Raw genomic sequence first — 22,472 nt, forward strand, 5'->3', positions numbered from 1 at the left:
AGTGTTCTTTAAGAGTTGGCTGGGCTCTATGTCTCTTCAACAGCAGTTACACAAAATAGGATGGCAAAAAATGGTCTCCTTGTTTAAAAGACCCTTCATGAAGGGTCTAAAGTGGCTAAATCATCTAAAGAAATAGCACATCAGTGCCACCCAGCAGCACATTTATTTTAGCCTTTCAAGGCATCTCAAGAACGTAAAGCAGAGAAATAAAGCCAACATCTTCACCTGGAAGCATGCAGAGGTCTGGCCATTTTCTTGTTTATAGGGCCACATAATTCCCCGACCCAAAACTCTTCAGACTACAGAAGGAGCTGAGTATCTTGAACCAGCATTGAGCCTTGGTACTGGACCTTTTAATCATTCTTTTCTTCACTTTCTCTACTTCATTTTAAGGCTAACTTGTCATTGCCTACATACCATCCCCCCCGCCCCCCCACTCCCCCACCCCCGAACTGCTTCAGGTCCATTTCTTTACATTACTGTTTCTTTTCCCTAGGATAAGTGTGCTTTGCTCACTCACAGGTGAAATCCTCGCTAGAGTTGCGTTTCAAGGCATCTTTAAACAGTGCCCCCTACAGGAACACCTGACTACTGCAATACCTGTTAAGTAACTTCTTAGTTAACTTGGCCTTTTCAGCTGCAAAATGAATAGCTGCTACCTTTCAGGTTCTTTGGATAGGAAATTATATACCCAAGTACACATAGACTAGTACCTAGAATCTAGAAGGCATCCAACAGATAGTAGATGCACCTTTCACTTCTTTTTTTGTTTATAGTGAGAATACCGTACAGAGGAGTTACAATTACATGGGCAAGATAACGAGTACATTTCTTATCAAGCATTGTTCCCTCCTCTTTGTTTCCCCTTTCCATCCTTTCCCATACTCTCCCCCCACCCCCACCGGATCTTCCCCACCCCACCAAAGTTGTAAAGTTCGTTTTTCGACATGACGACTTGTACATCTCATTGTTGCAATGGATCCACCTATATCCCTAGTTTTCTGTTACAGCATATGCCACATGTATATTATTTATTGCTAAATCCATGTCCTTGTTGAATATTCAATGCTAACTCTATGAGAAAAGTCAAATCTTGTTTATCATTTCATCTCCATAATTCCCAAAGATAACAGACTGCAGAGCAGATACTGGGGAATCTAAGTGTCTTGTTTGTGGATCATAGGGAAAAGAGAAATGACATGTCTAGAATCCTTTTCTACTTCTTGTAGAAACAAGTCCTCTGATTTCCCTCCTCCCCCTGTGGAAAAATCACCTTCCCCATCCTTTAGCGCATGTGATTCATATGAGGTTAATACTCCTAGATTTAGGCCTTAGGGCTCCCAAACTCATCCATATCTTCTTGGCAATGGTGATTGGTTCAGAAAGGACCATGTGTCTGGCTAGCACCAATAAGATCCAAGTCCAAGACAGGAAAACAAAGTATTCTCTTTTCTCTATTAAAACTACCTAAAAGTGATGTTACAGTGGCTGGTGGCCACCTTAACCTTCACAAGAGGGGAGTTCAAGTTGGGGGAAAAAAAGCCAGTACAGACACATATACATACACATAAACTTACAAGAGTTCCTAACCATGGCTTTTAAGCACCTGGATGCAATCATGCTGGAAGGCTGTATTCCCCTGGGCTTTCAGTTGTATGAACCAATAAATTCCCTGTTCGCTTATGCTCATTATGATTCATCAACAGTAAAGAGCCCTGACTAATCAAAAAGGTGTCAAATAAATGTTTTCAAATTGAATTTCCTCCCAGCAGAGACCGAAGATCCTCTAGATTTGCAGAGCAGAAATATGAAAGGAGAACTAAATAGACCCTCTTTTCCTCCCTGGAGTTTGAAAGTTTGTTAGGCCTTAAGAAAGAGGAAGATGAAGAGATCGAAGTCTCTTCCGCCTGTTGAGAAATGAGTGTCTCAACTTCCCACTCAGAAACCAGACCGTAACCATCTAATTTTGTTGGTGTTTAGAAAGCATGCTCCTGTAACCCCTCCCACCAATATCCCTCATCCAAATAAGACATTGAGACTTAAGAGAGGCTAAATACACATTCCAGTCATATAGCTAGATTCTAGTTGAACCCAAAAGCCTAACCAAAAGCCTACCACATCTTCATATTACCCAGTCTGCATTGATAATTACAAACATTTCAACATTACTAGTAGAAGTATGCCTTCTAATTTTTTTTCTGTTACTCACTTAAAGTTTTATTCAGGATTAATCATAATGTTGGAAAGAGATGTGTAGATTGCTTTTTCAAAAATTTAGTCCTCCAACCTGTTCTTCACACACTTTGTGTGTGTGTGTGTGTGTGTGTGTGTGTGTGTGTGTGTGTGTGCGTGTGTGTGTGTGCACGCACACGCTGTGATCCTAGGGCTTGAACTTAGGGACTGGGCACTGTCCCTATGCTTCTTTTGCTCAAGGCTAGCACTCTACCACTGAAGCCACAGCTGTACTTCTGGCTTTTTTTGTAGTTTACTGAAGAGTCTCACAGATTTTCCTGCCTGGGCTGGCTTTGAACTGCAATCCTCAGATCTCAGCTTTCCAAGAAGCTAGGATTAACAGGCATGAGCCACTAGCACCTGGCCTGGAGAATAACTTTTTAAAGATTATTTTATTTTATCTTTTATTTTTGTCAGTCGTGGGGCCTGAACGCTGGGCCGGGCACTGTCCCTCAGCTTTTCAGCTCAGGGCTAGCGCTCTACCCACTTGAGCCATAGTGCCACTTCTGGCTTTTTCTGCTTATGTGGTGCTGAGGAATGAAAACCAGGGCCTCATGCATGCAAGGTAAGCGCTCTACCACTGAGCCACCTTCCCAGCCCTAAAGTTAATTTTAAAGGTGTAACTTTTTACCTAGTAGTGCATTCTACGTTCAAAGTATAAAAGGCCACAGTAGAAGTTCTCACTCTTTCCCTATGCTCCTCCACCCTTTCCAATGGAAACCAACCCTAACTCCACAAGTAATTAATAACTTCTATTACTGTCTTGTGTTTCCTTCCAGACTTTCTTGGACAAACTCATTTTAATTTTGCTTTTTTTTCTTTTACAGAAAAGTTAGTAAGCTTTATATATTGTTCTACATCATGCTTTTTCATTGAACAAATGCATGTCATACTTAAAAAAAATGAGCTGGTAAGGCTGACAGAAAAGAGTGAGGCAGGAGAGAGGAGGTGATTGACTTTGGCTTATGCTACCACAAAAGCCCCAAGTCACTGCTGTTTGCAGAGGAGGCAAGCTGGAGACAGCTATGGTAGATAAACTTAAGGGGACTCATGTACTCCATTCTCAAGGGAGAACAGTTCAGGACTGGAACAATGAGCAAACTTGCAATCCCAGATGGGCCAGGAAGTACAAGTAATCTCAGGAGGGCAATCAGAGGCCAGGAATCCTGTGCTATGTGAATGCTCACTGCCTGTCCTTCCTCCTTCCGCTCTGATTCTCACAAGCCCATGGGAAACACACGTCTCAGACAGGTGCTTTTGGATTCATTCAGTTCAGTGAAAAGCTTGTGGGCTTCCATTTCCTGTTTCCTCACAGCAGAAGGGAGTAAACCCAAGATGTAGTGAGAGCATGGAGAGAAAAGATGTTTGACACCAGAAGAGGACAATCAACCTTAGAAGATCTGCATTCTAAACTCAGACCATGAAGAGCAGGTTATAGGAGTGAACGTTTAAAAAAGCAATCTCAGCTGTAAACCTTGATCTATACATCTCTTTCCAACATGATGATTAATCCTGAATAAAACTTCAAGTGAGTAACAGAAAAAAAATAATTTGCTTTTTGAATGACACCACCTCATTTGTTAGGAAATGGAAAGACTTGAAAAAAATTATATTAAGTGAAGTAAGCCAAACTCAAAGAAACATAGGTCTCATGGTTTCCCTTATCTGCAATAACTAGTATATGTCTAGGACAAGCAGAAGAGGTCAAAAGCTATGTACATATGACCGTATAACCTGATGCTAAGCGAAATGAACCCCAAGATAGGGACACAAGAGATTTTACCTTTTTGTTGTTCTTTATAATGTACCATGTAATTTTTTTGTTTCTTTGTATGCTCTTCCACCATGGTACAACCCCTGTTGTTACTGTATTTGGTTCCGCTATCCTGCATCTTGTATATACATTTTTCTAATTTGGGGAAGGGAAGGGAAATAACAAAATGCTGAAATAAGGAAGGTTGGGGGGTGTAGTTGTGGAGATGGGAGGGGAGGGATGGTAAGGGAAAAACAAAGGAGGAGACAACAATGTTTGATAAGAAATGTACTCATTACCTTGCTCATGTAACTGTAAGCCCTCCTCTGTACAGTATTCTCACAATAAAAAACTTATTTAAAAAAAGGATACAGGTTGACCCATTGTAACAATGAGATGTACAAGACACTATGCTGAAAACAAACTTTACAACTTTGGGGTGAGAGTTGGGGAGGGGGAGTAAAGGGATGGTAGGGGAAAAACAAAGGAGGGGGTAACAATGCTAGATAGGAAATGGACTCATTATCTTGCTCATGTAACTGTAACCCCTCTGTACAGTATCTTTACAATAAAAAATATATATTTAAAATAAAAAAATAGGTTTGCTTTTTGTTGTTTGTTTTTGCTTTTCCATTTTACTTCAGCTTACTCTTAGGTGCGTGGGCTTAAATTCATATTCTGCTTGCAAGGTGCTTCAGCCATAAACCATCAGCCCCTGGATGCTTTATTTATTTTTAAGATAGGGTGAATAGTCTCAAGCTTTTGGTTCAAGAGACCAGCTTCTGACTATGAACCTACTATCCACACCTACTGTGTAGCTGGGACCACAGATGTGGACCAGTATGCCCTGATCTATTGGCTGAGATGAAGTCTCACTTTTTGTCCAGGCTGGCTTCTGACCATGATCCTCCCTATCTCTGTCTCTCATGTAGTTGGGATCATAGGTATGGAGTGGACTCATTTTCGATTGATTTATTTAAAAAAATACTTGATACTACCCATGCAACAAACTATACAAATTGTGATGGCTGGTCATTCATTAGGACTTCATAGCAGTTAGATTAAAAAAACTCAACAACAGCAACCAAAGAAACACTAAATAATGCCAATATATCAACATCTGATTTCAAATCAGTGATTAACTTTTTCTGGTGTCATTAATGGAATTTGATTCATTTAAGACTCTTTATTTTGCTGGTCATGGGGTTTAAACTCTGGGCCTGGGCGCTGTCCCTCAGCTCTCCAGCTTAAGGCTAGTGCTCTACCACTTGAGCCACAGAGCCACTTCTGGCTTTTTCTGCATATGTGGTGCTGAGGAATCAAAACCAGGGCCTCATCCATGCAAGGCAAGCGCTCTACCACTGAGCCATCTTCCCAGCCCCCATTTAAGGCTTTCTTTACAGACAACTGATAGGGATTGGGGAAAGCAAAGTGGGAAAGAGCTGTTTAATAGATATAAAGTGTTAGTTTTGCAAGATCAGAAAGAGTACAGGAGATCAGTTACACAACCATGTGATTATATTTATTACTACTGATCTGCACACTTGAGATAGTAAATGTTATTTTTTGTGTCTTTTATCATAACTAAAAAAAAGTAAACTGCAGAAATACATTTGGACTATAGAATTCTACAGAAATGCTCATAGGAAAAAGATAAATGAAAAGAAATATTAACTACACTAATACATAACATGTTTTCTGATTTTTCCAATATTCACTCTTTTTTCCAACCAAGTCTCTTATTTTCCTGCATTTCTCCTAGTGTCTTTATATCCTATCATATAAAAATATTACACAAAATACTTACACTGTGGAATAAAGACACTCTTCATCAATGTCGGTTTTAAATCCTAGAGAGTCTAGGTTCAGAAGCAGTTGAAGAAAACTTGTGACAAAAAGTGATCTAAGCCTAGATAAGTAAGTGCCTTTCACCTAACACAAAAGAAATAAGAATTAAGACGGTAATTTAAGAGTCCAAATGGGAAAGAGATCAGGAAAATATGTAAGCCAAAAAACAATCGCTTGCCAGGACTCAGTCCTCGTGATAAGGACTGGATTCGTATCACAGGATGAAAAAAACAAAACACAACCACCAGGGGAAATAATCTGCAAGGGAAGTCAAATAATGGGCTTTCCTGACATGAGTTCCCTGGCCTAGGCAGAAAGCGTTTGGTAGTACCTTCAGAAGTGTTTAAAGTGGCACTACTCCAAAGGAAAATGAAGTTAGGAAATTATCTACCCAACTAAGGGATATAAACAATCAAATCCTCTCTTAAAGCAATGTCAACCCACTCATATCATCCCAATGAAACCCTTGTTTTATTAAGAGATGGATGGGGAAAAAGAAAAAAAGAAAAAACAAATAAATCACAAAAGTAAAATAAAAAATGTGTTTCCATTTCTTAGGGTTCATTTTGATAAACATAATTTCATATGACCATTTTGTTCTTTGTTTTTTCCCCATGTGTCACTGTTTTAGATTTCTCTACATTTTGTCTTGTATGTAAATTTATCTGTTTTGGGATGGGGAAAAGGAAACAAAGAAATAGTGAGAGAAAAATGTGAATTAATTCAGCAGTGATACTCACTAGACACAATGTTGAAGATGAACTATACAACTTGTAGGGGGAGGTGAGGGTCTGGGAGGGAAAATTGGGAGAAAACGAGGGAAAAGGTAACACTGGTCAACAAAGAAATGTACTCATTACCTGACCTGTATAACTATAATCCCTCTGTACATCACCTGTACAATAAAAATAAATTAAAAAAGAGGTGGATGGGAATGCTGTACCTTTCTTTTGTATTTCCCTTAAAAATCACATGTGACGAAAAGGAAAAAAAAAGCAAGTTAATAGTAACACATGTCAGTCTAATGGGCAGAGGTTTTTACAGATGTCACTTAGAATCAGAAATGGGCAAAATCACTGGTAGCCATAATACTTGTGAGGCTCTCTTTGAGATGCCCATGCATGGAAATGCTTCTTGGGAGTTTCTCTGCCTCAATAGAAATCACTCTCCCTAGAAAACACTGGATCCTTGAGATGCTAGTCAGCTCTCTGGAGCCACAAATGTAAATCCAAAACTCAGCCTGGATTAAACAAACAACATCTCATTCTGCCAAATGTACAGGAAGCAAAGGAGTCTCTTCAACTCCATTTAGACACGAGAGCTTATGGTTTATATCAATCTGTTGAAGGGAGGCCCTGATGGCTTGCCCGTTCATTTGTGCAGCTGGCTATTTAAAACTTGTGATGGAAGGTTCTCATATTTATGAAACCACTAATTTCCATGATGACAAATGCACACACAGAAAACTCTAGCTCTCATCTATAACTCTTCCCTATAAGTGGGCTTTACCACCAGAACAGACTTACAATGAATGATACATGTTGGTTAAATAAAAGGTGGAGTCATCAGGATGCTTTCTTTCCACTGATAGATAGAAAATGGAACCAAGAAAAATATATTCTACTGGGAGAAATAAATAAAGAACACCTATTCTCTTTTACATGTAGTGCCTATTGGGAAATCTGGTTTTATACCATCATGTATCTTTAAAAAAACAACAGAAGAATCAAAAGGAAAAACAGTATATAGGATAATATGGTTACGGTGACTCTTTTACCCAGGGAACTTTCTCGTACTCATTTCATCTGAATAGGTTCAGTGATTAAAAACAGACAGAAACACAAAAGGCTGAACTAAAACACAACCCCCACCCTGTCTCCCTTTTTGGACAAGGATGTTGCCACACTGATCTTTCTGTGGCCAACAACACACAAATACTTAAGTTCATTATCCATTCATGAGAGAATAGGTCCCTATCCATTCAGTGGGTGAAATATTTATTTTATTTTTCTTTACTACCTTTTGAGATTCCTTAAGGCTCTTGTGACTCTCAGTGATATGGCACTAATGAAGGTCTGAAAATGGTTATTCATCCCATCACGTAAATTCGAGTATTTTTCCAAATCACAAAGATTCACTTGCAAACGGTCCCTCTTTGGGATGGGATAAGGCCCATCAGATGCCTTTTTATTAATTAATTCATTCCAAAAACATTTATTGAATACTTCATATAAACCAAGCACCATTCTAGTTGCTTCAGGATTTGAAAGATAACAAAAATCTGTCCTTGTAACATTTATAATCTTCTGGGAAGTTTGGTCAGAGATTGAATGCTAGAAATAATTTATAGGTATCACAAAGTATGGGAAATGAAAAAAGTAAGGAAGAAAAAAAGGAGTTTGAGTGCTGGGGGAAAGTACTTCATATTCAGCAGGATAGTAATGAGGAAAAGGACCAGACATTTATTGGCCAGAGTATGGGGAAACTGAGCACCCTTAGACCATTGGTAGAGAGGTAAAACGGTGCTGCCACTTTCAAAAAGTAGTCTGGCAGTTTGTCAAAATGTTAAATATCGAGTTACCATATGGCTCAGCACTTCTGCTGTGAGGTATACATGGTCAAGAGAAATGAAAGCATATGACCCACAATCACTCATATAAAAATTCTTATCACATCATTATTCAAGTAGCACAAAGCAGAAATAACCCAAGGTCCATCAACCAATGAACTGATAAACACAATGTGGTGTATTCATACACTGGGATATTATTCAGCAATAGGAAAAAAAATAAAAAACAGATACATGTTTCTACTTGGACGAAGTTTGATAGCAGTAGGCTAAGTGAAATAAGTTAGTGCAAACAAAGCCCCACCATATTTATTGTTTAATTTCATTTATACAAAAATATCTTAAAAGTGCAAATCTATAAAACAGAAAGTAGACCTGATAAGCTTGGGAGGGGGGAGTGAGAATTGTTAATGGTCTGAGATTCCTTTTTTAAGGTAATGAAAATGTTTAAGAATGATTATGAAAGTTGCATAGCTTGTGCATATTATTTAAAAACCACTGCCCAAAAAGAAATGTAGTCTTTAACTGACTTACATAACTGTAATCCTTCTATGTATCACCTTTATAATCACAATAAGAAGTTTTTTTAAAAAAAAATAAGGAAACTCCCTGGTATATGACTGACATCTCAACAAGGCTGCTGGAGGAGTCTGCAGAGAATCAGAAGATGATGAAGGCAGACATGACTGAGAAGGTCGGTCACTTTTGAACATGTACCTTATTGAAGGCGATGAGGTAGACATCGTTGCTTTGCTTTCCATTCCAAAGCACCAGTGTCCAGGAAAACCCACACGAGATAATAGGAAATTGCCCTATAGCTGTTAAAAATCAAATCTGTAACTCCCAGTCCCTCCTCCACATTACTGATGAATTCTATCAAACATACGAAAAACCAATAACCTCAATCTTACACAATTCTTTCCAGGAATAGAAGAGGAAATGTTCCCAGCTCATTTTATGAGGTCAGTGACCAAAACCAAACATTACCAAAACCAGAGTAGTTAAAAAAAAAAAAAAAAAAAAAAAAGCAAGCAAGCAAGCAAACAACAAACCCTACAGACTAGTATCACCAACCCCAAAGGGGAAAAAAATCATCCACCAAAAAAACCCCTCAACAACAAATAAAAAAGAGTAATATACCACAATGTGATGTTATCTACCCAGAATGCAAAAGCAGTTAAATAATCAAAAATCAACCACTACCACTGAATAAGTATAGTATAGTCTAAAGAAAAAAGCCTACATGATCATATCAATTGGTACACAAAAGGCATTTGAGAAATCCAGCTTCTATTTGTCCATAATACTCGTAAGAAACCAGAAATTAAAAAAAGTTCTTCAGCCTGATATGGTAAACTTACATAAAAGCTGTGGCAATTATCACCATTCATGAATGTCTTCCCCTTAAGGATAGCATCAGGGCAAAGGCCACCCTTTTCAGTACCTCCTATTCTTACCATTGTAATGGAAATTCCATCTAGTGCAAGAAAGCAAGAGGAGAAATAAAAGGATTCAGTTATAAAAGAAATGAAAGAACAAAACCATCCCTACTCACTAATGACATAATTCACCATGTGGAAAATCCTGAGGAATCCTCATTAGAGCTACTATAACCAAGTAGATTTAGAAAGGTAACATGATGCAATCCTATTTTTATAAACACACAATGAACGTTTAGAAATTGACATTCTAAAGCATATATATCTGTATAGACGTATGTACGCATATACTTAAATCATCTACTAATAGCTTAAAATGAAAGAAAATGAACACTCAGGGATAAACTTAATAGTATTTTCTCAAAACTTCAAAATGCTGTTAAGAGAAATAGAGATAATTAAAAGGAAAGGCTCATAGTTTATAGATTAGAAAGTTCAACATTATAATGGGACAAATTCTATCCAAATTGTAGTGCAGATTTTATATAATTCTGACCAAAATCCTAGATGAACTTTTTGAGAATATAAACAAGCTGATTCTCTACTTAAATGAGAAGGTAAAGAAAGTAGGCTAGTTCAAACAGTTTTAAAATGAAGAATAACATTGAAAAAAACCATACTACCTTTCAGACTTAAACAAAGCTACAGTAATCAAGAAAGTATGGTATTTTTTGAAGGAATAGACACATAGATTAAGGAAACAAGAATGAATCCAGAAATAGACCACACATATGTGGCCAATTAATTTTTGACAAAGGTGCAAAAACAATTCAATGTGGGAAAGAGTCTTTCCAACAAATGTTCTCGGAAGTTCTTACATGACACCAAAAACAAATTCCAAAGAGAGAGGCAAAAAAAAAAAGGATAAACTGCACATCATCAAAAGTAAGAACTTCTATTACAAAAAGCATATTCAGGAATGAAAAGACAAGCTACAGATTGACAGGAAATGTCTCCAAACAGCATCCAACAACAGCATGGTACCTAGAAAACATACAGTACTCTTAACACAAACTACCCAATAAAAAATGGCCAGGGAACTTGACCTGACCTTTACTAAAGAGAATTTCTGATTTCTGAAATTGTGGAAAAGCAAGTTAATAGAAAAGGAACAGCCTTTTCAACAAATGGAATACTAGAAATGCATTTGTAAAAGTGAGCCAGGATTCCCTTTGCTAACCACTGCATCGTTGGTATCTAGGGCAGCACAGGCTCATGACAAGTACTCAGTGCTGTGTGTATGCAGGGGGAGAAGCCAGCAGGACAGCCAGGGTGTTCACGGATTAGCCAGAGTTGTCAGCCATTCATGCTTCTGGGTTCATAAGAAGAAAGGATCTCCACATAAGATGCATCTCAGGCTATAAAGCAGGACGGCTCCTCAACTCCACTACTGATATTCATCATGGGGAGTTAGTATTGCCCTCAGAAGTAATCTGGATGGCTCAGCTCATCAGAAGGCTTGCTAGGAGAGAGGTAGGAATTAGAGGTGGTTTTCATCTCTCTGGTTGAAGGTGATGACATAAAGAGTGGGTAAAGAAAGTGAAAAAAAAAAAGCTGTTCAAACTGATGATGTTGAAGACAAGGTTGCGTCTTCCTGGACCACAGAAAACAATAATATTAACACTAACCACAAGACACAAGGTCTACCACATAAAAATGAAAATAAGAAGCTGGGAGCCTTTACTGAATTGGCCTCCTGAAGAGAAGTTGAAATTGAATTAAGGAGGGAGGAAAAACACCCAGTTCTTATCTGAATTAGGGAAGGGAAGAGGAACAACAAAGGGATGAGACAAAGGACAAAGGCAAACCAATGCAACAGTGATATGCACAATACGTTGGAAATGATCTGTACAACCTGGGGGGCTGGGGAGAAGGACAGGGGAAGAAAAATGAGGGAGGGGGCAACAAGTTTGACAAGAAATGTACTCACCATCTTCTGTATGTAACTATAACCCCTATGTACATCACCTTCTGTATGTAACTATAACCCCTGTGTACATCCCCTTGACGATAACACCCAGCTCACAATATAATAGCAGATCTCATGAAGACAGTGGCCCGAACAGAAAATGGCATGTTAGAGACCTCAAATGCTTTTAGAGAGAAGAGCATCTAGGAATTTGGGGCATAATATGTCCAGGCTCAGAGGCTGTTGTTGGTTTTTGTCCCCACACATGAGAAGAGTAACAAAAGATTTGTGATGTCAACACAAGAAGTAACTCTCTAAGATCGAGTGGGACAGCACATCGACAACTTGAAAAGAGATAGGTGAGAGCAGTATCTGTCTGCCTCTATATCTATCTATCTATCTGTCTGTCTGTCTGTCTGTCTGTCTGTCTGTCTGTCTGTCTGTCTGTCTGTCTGTCTGTCTGTCTGTCTGTCTGTCTGTGTCTGTCTGTTGTCTGTCTGTCTGTCTGCCTGCCTGCCTGCCTGCCTGTCTGTCTATGGATAAATCGATCATCATCTATCTAACTAATAACACAATCAGGCATCATTTAATGGTAGGGTACATTCTGAGAAAAGTGTTCACTACTGTGTGTCAATCTGTTGAAGATGCACTGACACAAACTAGGACGGCTATGACATCCCTAGGTGATATAATCTTATGAGGCCATCACCATACACATGGTTCAAGGTTGACTGAAGCATCATATAGTATATGGTTCTACATCTACACATGTATGCGCACACATATATTCAAATACATATGTATATGGATATGGATGCACTTGTGCATGCATGAGCACATGTATGTAACCCCCCCCCACACACACTCGAGGCAGAAAAATTGAAGACCAATAGTTTAAGGCCAATACAACAAAGTCTAAAACAAGTCCTACTTCCTCAATGATGAGAATCAGTTCAGAAAGCAGCCCAAGGTCTTGATGCTGTCAGGGTTACTGGCGTGTCTGTGTGTTGGGTTGCTTTCTGCCCTAGAGACAGAAGCCGGTGACTAGTGAGGCTCTTGATAGCTTTAAGATTCTCAACATCAGAAAAAAGGTCAGAAACTATTTTACTGCAGCCATAATAGTGTTCTGCTGTATTTTTGGCAAGAGTATTTGGCAAGTCTCAGATTTTGTGTCTAATATGGGTTAAAATTTTATAAACTAGTACAGGAATACACCAGGCTTTGGAGCGATGTCAGGGCAATGTTGGAGTTGCCCTCTGTGTCAAATGAGGGATTCTTTGCAGGCAAAGGCAAGTTTGTATCATTTAACTTGGGAACTTTCTGAGTTGGACTGGTCCTGATAGAAAGGATTCTAAACTCAGCAGCCTAGCTTTTTGACTTTTCGATTGGAGGCCTGGTCAGAATCTGATACTTGGCTGTAATATGACATACAGACAGAAGGCATAACAACATGTTTATGTTACCTAGCTAAAGCTCTTTCTCTGTTTCCTGCTCCTCTTTTTGTGGAGTCGGAGAAAGTGAAATCACATGATTAAGTAGCCCAGTGCAGACCACAGACATCAAGATTAATAATCATAAGGCATTTTCACCGTGACATTATGGGTCAGAATAAAGTTTATAAAGGACTAGAATTGCAATGTATTAACCTAATTATTGACAGGATGAAGTCATGCTATCTCGAATGCATGTGATTATGTCTTAGGATTTTTTGGCGGTCTTTCCTTTTCCTCTTTCCCCTCTTTGCTTAAATGTTACAATCACCTTGACTATCCACTGTTAACCTTTAAACTCCCTCTATCCCTGGGATTCCCTCTTCCAAGTATCTACTGTATTTTTTTTCTTTTCTCACTTTCCAATATTCTGCTCATTTATTTGGGATTACCTTCTGCCTCCTACCTTTAGAATGGAAGTTCCAAGAGAGGAGGAAGTCAACTCTCTTTTGTGTCATGAAAAACCCTTCACAGTGTCTGGCATAGAGTAGAATGAAACAAAAAGTCCTTGGGAGTCTACTCCTCTCCCCTTGTCTCCCACTGCCAGCCCCCAAACCCCCACCATCCATCCCCTCACTTTGCAAAGGACCCATTTCCTGGAACTTATTCTGCTAAGCTTTGATTTAGTCTTTCTAAAGAATTAAACTATTTGAGCTCTCCATGGAGTCTATTATACTTCAGTTAACTCATTAGTAACTGCTTTCACACCACCTGGTGTAGAAGACGGGGAAGGTGGGAAGAGGGAAGGGGAAAGCATGCAGTCAAGAATTCACTGTATATAACAAAAATAAAAAAAAAAATAAGGGAAGAGGTGGGTCAAAGGGAGGTGACAATGTCGAAGGAATGAGGAATCAAGGTGAACTGTATACAAAAATAACTTTGCTAAATGGCAAACAAAGTCAATACATATCTTACAATTAAGAAGAGTGAGGGAAAGGGTGGGTGGGGAGGGGTGGGTGAGAAGATGGAAAGGGGTGACACTGATCAAGATGCAGTATATTCGTAAATTGCTTTGTTGAATGGCAACTCCTTTGTACAACTACTTAACAATAACAAAAATATTTTAAAAAATTTAACACTGTCTAAGGTGTAACCTTGGAGCCCACTGAGGAGTAGATAGGAAGTGATGTGTGACCCAGGCCTGTTCTATGACTTTTCTCTGATACAGTAAACTGCGAAAAGGGAGAGATTCTCTTCTCTTTCTCCAACACAATGCGATAGTGAATGATACATTAAAAACACTTCCACCTTCTTATTAGAATAAAATAGGTAAAAATCAAAATGTTGTCACTTATTAATGTACTCCAAAACAGGCCTTAACACACATCACCTTGGACAAACCCTTTACCTTTGCCCTAGTTTGTAGATATGGAAAATAATCCCAAGTATCAACATTATGCTTCCATGGTTACAGAGAACATTAAGATTTACTAGGACCAAACATAATTTTGTTCCTTGCCAATATTTTTTTTTCTACATGTGCAATGCTGAAACCAGGCCATTCAAGCAGAACCAAAATAACAATCCAGACCAGATCTATTTTACAGTAAAAAACCAGAGTCTGAAGCAAATCCATATATTAGTCTCACCTTTCAAGAGCTAATCCTTACCGATCAGGCAGGAAAGTTGTCCTTTAGAGATGCAGCACAGTGCAATGGTCCAAAGTACTGGCTATATCATACCTTATTGCTTGGTCAAGTGCTATCTTTGCCTCCTATTATGCTCCCTTGGGCAAGTCAGCTAGATTCCCTGAGCCCAGTCTCCTCACTGGTAAAACTGGACCACAGTAGCATTTGAACTTCATGAGGTTGTTTGATGATTTAATGAGTCAATATAAATAAACTTCTTGGAGAAGAATGTGGTATATAATAGTATTCAACAAAAATATGAGCTAGTATTTTTATTAAGGAACATACAGTACCTTCTCTAAATTAGTTCCCAAATGATTCCCTACAAATTAGTTTGATTCCTGAAGTGCTGAAGTTACAGCAACATTATCCTAAATTCTATAAAGGCATTCCTTTGCCATTACTTGCAACACAAATAAACCTACAAGGCGAATAAAGATAGAATGCCTTGATTTTCTTAATTTAGAAGTGTAACTTACTTTTAAATAGGGGCAAAAGCCAGGAAAGGGCAATTTCTGCTAATTATCAGCTTCTTTACAGGTATACATGAAGAGAAACTGTGAAGGTTTTGGTTTTGGTTAAGTTTTTTAATTTGTTGTCTTTTGCTTTCCCATTATGATTTGTTTTAATCTTCAGTTTATTTAATAAAGTCCTAAAGTACTCAGAGGATAGTCAATAAATAAACCAAGACAGGTTTTTCAGCCTATACCAAGCAGAGTTATTCTAAATGCACAAATGCGAAGTGTAAAGAAGATAAAGGAGATTATCTCTGTCTTCCAACACTTCAGGGACCATGAGACAGAAACACAAATGAGAAAAGTAAGAAAACAATCCTCATCATCTCTTGTTAACCACCCCACCATAGACACCCAGATCCATGGATGCTCAAGTCTCTTCCATTAAGTGGCAGAATGCTTGCATATAACCTACAAACACCCTCCTGCATACATCATTTCTAGATCACTTTTGGTACTTGGTATAAGGTAAGTGCTATGTACATAGTTGTAATACTGTATTGCTTAGCGAATAATGACAAGAACAAATAGTCTGCACCTGTTCTGCACAGGCACAACTCTTTTTCCCAAATATATTTGGTCTATGGTTGGGTGACTCCATAGATACAAAACCTACAGATAGAGCAGACTGAACATATTCAAGTCTTCCTGTTAGACATACTGTCTAAGAGGAGTAGAGACAAATAAGGGGAGACTCCTACTCAACTGATACACACAATTAAGGTCAAGAATATCTTATGGAAGGAAGAGATATGTTGGTGGCTCTCGGATGAGTGGTAGCATTTCCACAGGTGTAGCAATTGAAGGAAGGAGCTCAGAGGCACAGGGAAGAAAAGGAAGAAAGGCCCGGTGGCAAGGAGGCTTGCAGCATGCTCCACAGGTGACCCGGCATGACTGAAGTCCAAAGTATGTAGACTATTAAAAAAAGATTAAAGCAGGAAAGGTTAGTATAGGTTAAACTAAGAAGAGCTAAGGACTCTGGAATTCATTCAGGAAACAGTATGGGGTCAGTCACATTTGGACAAGCAGTGACAAGGAGAAACTTCCAGCCAAAGAACTTTCCTCCTGTAAGTATCAGAACAATCAGGAAGGCAGCAGCAAGCCTTGAGTAGCTTGCCCACCTGTTTGCCCAGAACTACCCATCTGGGCTGCTACTGACTACAGCAAGCCCTCCTGTCTCTGTGGTTCTTTTCCAGAGTTCTTAGGCTTTGCTATTCTGGCATAATAACTCCAACACTGTGGGTTTGGCATCTGAAGAGATTCCGTCCCTAAATCCTTTTTTTTTTCTGCTGGTCCTGGGGCTTGAACTTCTGGGCCTAGGTGCTGTCCCCTGAGCTCCTTTTGCTCAAGGCTATCACTCTACCACTTGAGCCACAGAGCCATTTGTGTTTATTTTTTCTTCTGTGATTAATGGGAGATAAGAGTCTCACAGACTTTTCCTGCCTGAGCTGGCTTCCAACTATGATCCTAAGATCTCAGTCTGCTGAGTAGCAAAGAGCCCAGGTGTGAGCCATTGGTGCCCAACTCTAAATCCATTTCTTACAGTTCATTTTAACCTTGGGACTTTCTCTCCCAAGTCCTGGTCTAGTTACCATGTCTGTTTCCCACCTTCCCCCAAAAGGATAGCGTCATAGTTGATCCCCAACCTAAGAATCATGGTAGATGAATACTGTAACTCTAGTCCAAAGTACCCAAATTCCAAGTTCTCTCTAGCTTTCCTAATATCAGTCATCTAGATGCTCTGCCATTTTCTTGCTCTAGTTGCCTAAGACTGAGAAAGTTATTATCATGGTCACTCTGAGGTTCCTGATAGCTTAGTACCATCCTAAACCTCCTTACCACCTCACCAACCAGACAATGTAAGCCTCACAGACAGGACTACTTCCAAAACCCAGCCTTTCCTAGCCTTCTCTAGCTAGAACAAATAAATATCTACAGATAGCAGAAGAGGCACATTGTCATCATTCATGTGGACTCACAGGGGCGGGGCAATAGATTCAGAGAACAGGCTGAGGTGAAAGAGCTTGTACTCACAGAACAAATATGACAGACAAGGAGGAGTCAAAGAACCCCTTGATAATAAGTCCAGATGCCAAACCCAGCCACATTTACAACAGCAGACTGAGCTCAGATTAGCAGTTTGGCTGGCATGTACTTATACACAGTACCTTTGAACACTCTCTTCCCTGTGTCTGTTCATGGCATTTAGCAATGTCATAACTGACTAGCAGGAAAGCTCCCCAGAGCAGGCACCTTGCTTTTTATGTACTGCAGAACACAGAGTAGTGATTGGCACACATCACATTTTTCAGTGCCCTAGGAATGTGTTTGAGATAACATGCCGGCCTCAGTCATCGATACCAGCAGATGTTTGGGTAGATGTCTAGGCATTGGCAAGAGCCTGGATCAGGTTAGGATGTGCTTATGAAGAGGAAGGGCAGTCTGAAATGAAAGAGGATGTCTAAGATATGTAGCAAACTCCCATTAAGGGAATCAGAGGGATAAGAAGAGGATGAGAAGAGGCAGCCAAAGTCGGAAAGAAAGAAGGCAACCAAGGTAATAATAGCTTTCATACACCAGGGAAGAACTACTTACTGATGACAAATGCTGCGGAAGCTTAAATGGATGTAAATAATGCAATGACATTGAGCTTAATAACAAGGATGTCTGCAGCGAACCCCGTGGATGCTAGAGGCATAGACAGCTGCAGTGGGAGAGAGAGCTGGAGTATGGGGAAAAAGTGGAAGCAGCAGACCAAGGCTAGATGGCAAGATGTTTGGTCTGGATGATAACAGACTACACAGATGCCATAGGAAAAACTGATTAGATAAGGTGTCTACATGAATGCTTAGTTTGGAGAAGATACAAGCACTTTTAAAGAGCAAGAGGAAGTACTCTCTCACTTTTCCTTGAACACAGAACAGGTCAAAACAAGTATACTAAGTCAGTTCACATGTCCCTCAGTGGACAAATGGTTCAAGAAAACATGGTATATATACGCAATGGAATTTTTCTCATCTATTAGAAAGAAGGATATTGTACCATTTGTGAAGAAATGGAAAGACTTGGAAAAAATTATATTAAGTGAAGTCCAGCCCAGAGAAACAGAAGTTGCATGGTTTCTATCATGGATAAAAGGCAAGTGGTTACAAATGTATTAATTGAAATACTGTAGATTCAAGGGAGAACTCAAATAAGTATAATTCCTTACAAAGACAAAGTCCAAGTGCAACAAAATAAGCACCAGGAAATGCATACTCACAAGAGGTAGTTTGAGGCCAAGGGGAGAAGGAAAGATGAATGAAGAGGATAAGGGAATTCAATGTATACATTACTAAATTAAGAAAATAAGAGAAGGGGTGGGTAGGGGAGGGATGGGTGAGAATGTCAAAAGGGGTGACATCCATCAAGATGCATTGTATTCATAAACTGCTTGTTGAATGGCAGCTACTTTGCACAACTACTTAAAGATAACTAAAAGGTAAATAAAAATGGAGAAAAAAAACAAGATGTAAATGACATTTTGAGTTCTAGAGCTAGAAAAGGATAGAACCTTAGCTTAGGTGAAACTGACGAAGAGCTCTACCACTCAGGACATGAAGAGCAGTAAGAATGATACTGGGCAAAGCAGCAATCATGGCACATGGTAGCCATCTTAGTTTGTGAAAGGGCATTCCACAATGTTCAGATAACAATGAGCTAGCCCAAGATCCATTTCTCAGAATGTGTCCCATCATTAGGTGACACATGACTACAGACAGAAAAGAGGACTACTCTCTTACAACCAAAGGGACAGACAATGGCAGCGATATAGGTAACTTTTTGCCTTAAAACAAGACCAAAGAACCAACTGGAAGTCAGGACTCAAACCCAGTTTGCCTTAAAGGACAAGAGATCTCAGGGATTAGGAGGAGAATTCCAAAATATCGCTGACTCAAGGAAAACCAGAACAGGTCAAGAATGGAGCTCTTTTTGCCTGCCACCACAACAGTGAATACATTATTGCATTGGTATTAATAATATAAATTAGTGTGGTGTCCTAACTACTAGCCACAAACACTTACTGCAACAGAAACTCTGGAGTCCAGGAAAAGTGGTACAATATCAATCACTGTATAGTAGGATACATTAAGATTCATGTCCATGTGAGTATCAAGCTAGAAGGCTAGGAGAGGGATGAACGTGGAAGAAAACCCCCTCTGTCATACCCCAAACGGTGTGGGTCTTGCCTAAGGCATGCTTCATAGACTGCCATATCTGAACCACTCAATTTCATTCTGTGAGATCATTTTCAAAAGAAGATATCTTTTTTTATGCCTATATCTTTTTCATGGTGATTTCCAAATGCATCAGTTACTATATGTTATCTTCCTTCAAAGTGAATAAAAATTATACCATCAAAGAAACCCCCTTTGCACAGTTAATGTATACAAAATGTCTCTGCTTTGAGCTTCATTCATTAAAGTATTAAGATAAATTCACAAATATTTTGTCAATTCATTATAACTAATTAAAAAAAGAAGTAACAGGAAAGAGGAAGCGGGGGTTCTTTGAGCAGTCTTTCTTAAGGAGAGAAAATGTTTGAAGCCTAGATTCAGGTGCAAAGCAAGAAAGATGAAGAGGATTCCCTTCCTTTCTCCATTTTTTGTTTCTTAATGCTAAAGCCCAGAGCCCATTCCCATCTTTGGTAACCAAAATAACTTGACAAGCCAGATTCTCCCAATACAGAAAAATGTGAGATCCAGCTACTAAAGAAGGCTGACTGAGGTGGTTCTATCTATACCTGAAGAACAGGTAACAGATGCTCAGCCAAGGACTGGAAAGAGTTAACGATCTCCCTGAGAACCAACAACAGAATCTGGAACTAAAGTAGGTTAGAATTCTAATCATTCAACTTCCTGATGTTGGAAATGAGAAATCCATGGCCCAGAAGCTGAATGTGAATGAAGCAAGGACATTGGATGAGCTGGTGGTACAAACACTAACCTCACGGGTGACCTCAGGGCACAGCACCCAGTCCACCAGTTCCACCACCATCTAACACAGAAGGCACTTGAGAGGCACCAATAACCAACCTATCATCATTTTCTCTTCAGTCAAGCCTTTTCTTTTCCCATTTTTATTACGGATATTTTTCTAATACCTACCCATAGAAAGATGAGAATAATAAACTCCGTGGGCCCAATCATCCCCAAATTCCTAGCCTATATTCTCCTATATTCTTACCCACCCCGATCCCCCCCCTTCAGGGTAATTCTGAAACAGCTCAGGCATCATTATTTCCTGTTACATAGTATAAACTCAAGAAAATTATATAACTGCAAATGTATGGGACCCAAATTTCCCCCAAGGAGTTTCGATGTCCCTATTGCATAGCCTTCTAATGTATGTCACAAGTCCAAAGGCCTTTCTTAGCACAGAACAATAAGCTATGCTCTGTGACCATGTACATACTCTGATATTGTTGGACTATGGTGCAATGAGGAATTTTGCTGAAGGAACTCTCTTGGATAGTAATCGTGGAGAAAACTGAACTTATATAAACACCTAAACACCTTCTCACCTTGAACACCTGGCTCTTGTTTAAATTGGGTGTAATGCTGGTCTGAGATTCAAAGCCAATTTCTTCTGTGATTTTATATGAATGACACTAAACAATGCAATTCTTAAAACCCTAATAAATACAAGTTAAATTAATAATGAAAACCATGCCCACCCATGGGGACAGTGGCCACTTATTTGTCTGAAAGACATGATAAAAACAAAACCTAAAATTAAACCACAAATAGCACAACACCTTTTCTCATACAACATTTCATTCTCCTCTGTGGAACAAACACACCCAAAATATTCTTTATAAAAAGTTTTCATTAACAAATAAGTAAATGATACAAGACCTAGGCAGATAGATATGCAACTCTACATGTGTGTGCACATGTAAGTATATGCTTGTCACCACAATGATGATAAATAACATTGCACTTCTAGTTTTCTACCTTACCTCCTCTTACCCACATATCAGTTTTTATAAGACTTTACAAATATATTTTGAAACAAGGATAAATTAAAATCAGAAACCTTAAGTTGTTTTATCCTTCAATGAAATCATTTCATATTCACATTACTTTTTTCTGAAAAAAGCAAAATATAATTTTCTACCTGTTGAATAATTTAATAATTAATCCTCCCCTGTAATAATTAGGCCACTCGTACCTGCTGAGGTTTCCCTAAATTTGTCACTCGTCTTCTTTTTCCTCCATTTCCAAGGCTTGAAGATTTTTCCAATGGTGGAGAGCTTCCCCTTTCGCTTGAAGGGAGGTGTCTGCGAACCTGCCGGGGGGCCATCCGAGTTTGCTATGGAAGCTTTGTCCAGTCCGTCAACTGTATGAAGAAAAATCAAGTCAGAGATGGGCTGAAATAAAAGCCTGAATCTACAGCATTTATCATTTCTTGTACTGTTAGTAAGCATGCCCACACTAACTGGAATCCCACATAAAGTTTATTTTGTCCCATTGTGCAGCTGGTAGGACTCCCTAGGTATCAATCAGTAAGTCAGTCAATCAGAAATTATCGTCCCCTTAGGTCATCACTTGGAGGAAATAGAAAAGAGACTTGCATAATAGGTGCAGCCAGACAAATAAATATCTGTGAAACACAGCTGAACCCATGAGCCACAATTACATCAATATTTTGCAAGAATAGAGTATTCTAAGCATCCCTGAAATAGGAAGTTGCTCTGGAGACTAGTTTGGCATTCACAGCAATGAATGTCACAGTTATGGTGTGGTTCAAACCAGCCTTTCTCTTTCACAAACAAAATTTGGTGCCAGGAAGCTAAATTTTATAGGATGCTGAATCTATCTTTTCTTTCTGCTACAAAAAAGATAATTTTCATCTTCAAAGAAACATATCATTAGCAACAAGAAATATGTGCAAAACTCACTTGTGGAAAGCCACAAGTGAGATGTCTCTGTACTCTTCAAACATTTTCTACATCAGAAGGCACAAAATCCTAAATTGCCTTGCATGAAGTTCTAGGCAGATGAGAGATAGAGATTACTTATACTACTCTAATTCCCAAATTTCACT

The 22,472-nt window shown here is 39.0% G+C and overlaps 1 protein-coding gene across 5 annotated transcripts in view; it reads right to left on the reverse strand.

Annotated features, from left to right (window-relative positions):
- Nucleotides 1–22,472, reverse strand: part of Phactr2 (phosphatase and actin regulator 2) — a 159,898-nt gene that overhangs the window by 50,938 nt on the left and 86,488 nt on the right. For all 5 annotated transcript variants that reach the window (XM_070010656.1, XM_070010658.1, XM_070010657.1 and 2 more), the window contains exon 2: nt 21,597–21,764. In XM_070010656.1, the coding sequence (XP_069866757.1) occupies nt 21,597–21,764 (168 nt within the window). The remainder of the gene's footprint in view (nt 1–21,596; nt 21,765–22,472) is intronic.

This window comes from Dipodomys merriami, unplaced genomic scaffold, assembly GCF_024711535.1.
Source record: "Dipodomys merriami isolate MVZ:Mamm:240054 unplaced genomic scaffold, mDipMer1.0.p SCAF_8, whole genome shotgun sequence".
NCBI lineage: Eukaryota > Metazoa > Chordata > Mammalia > Rodentia > Heteromyidae > Dipodomys > Dipodomys merriami.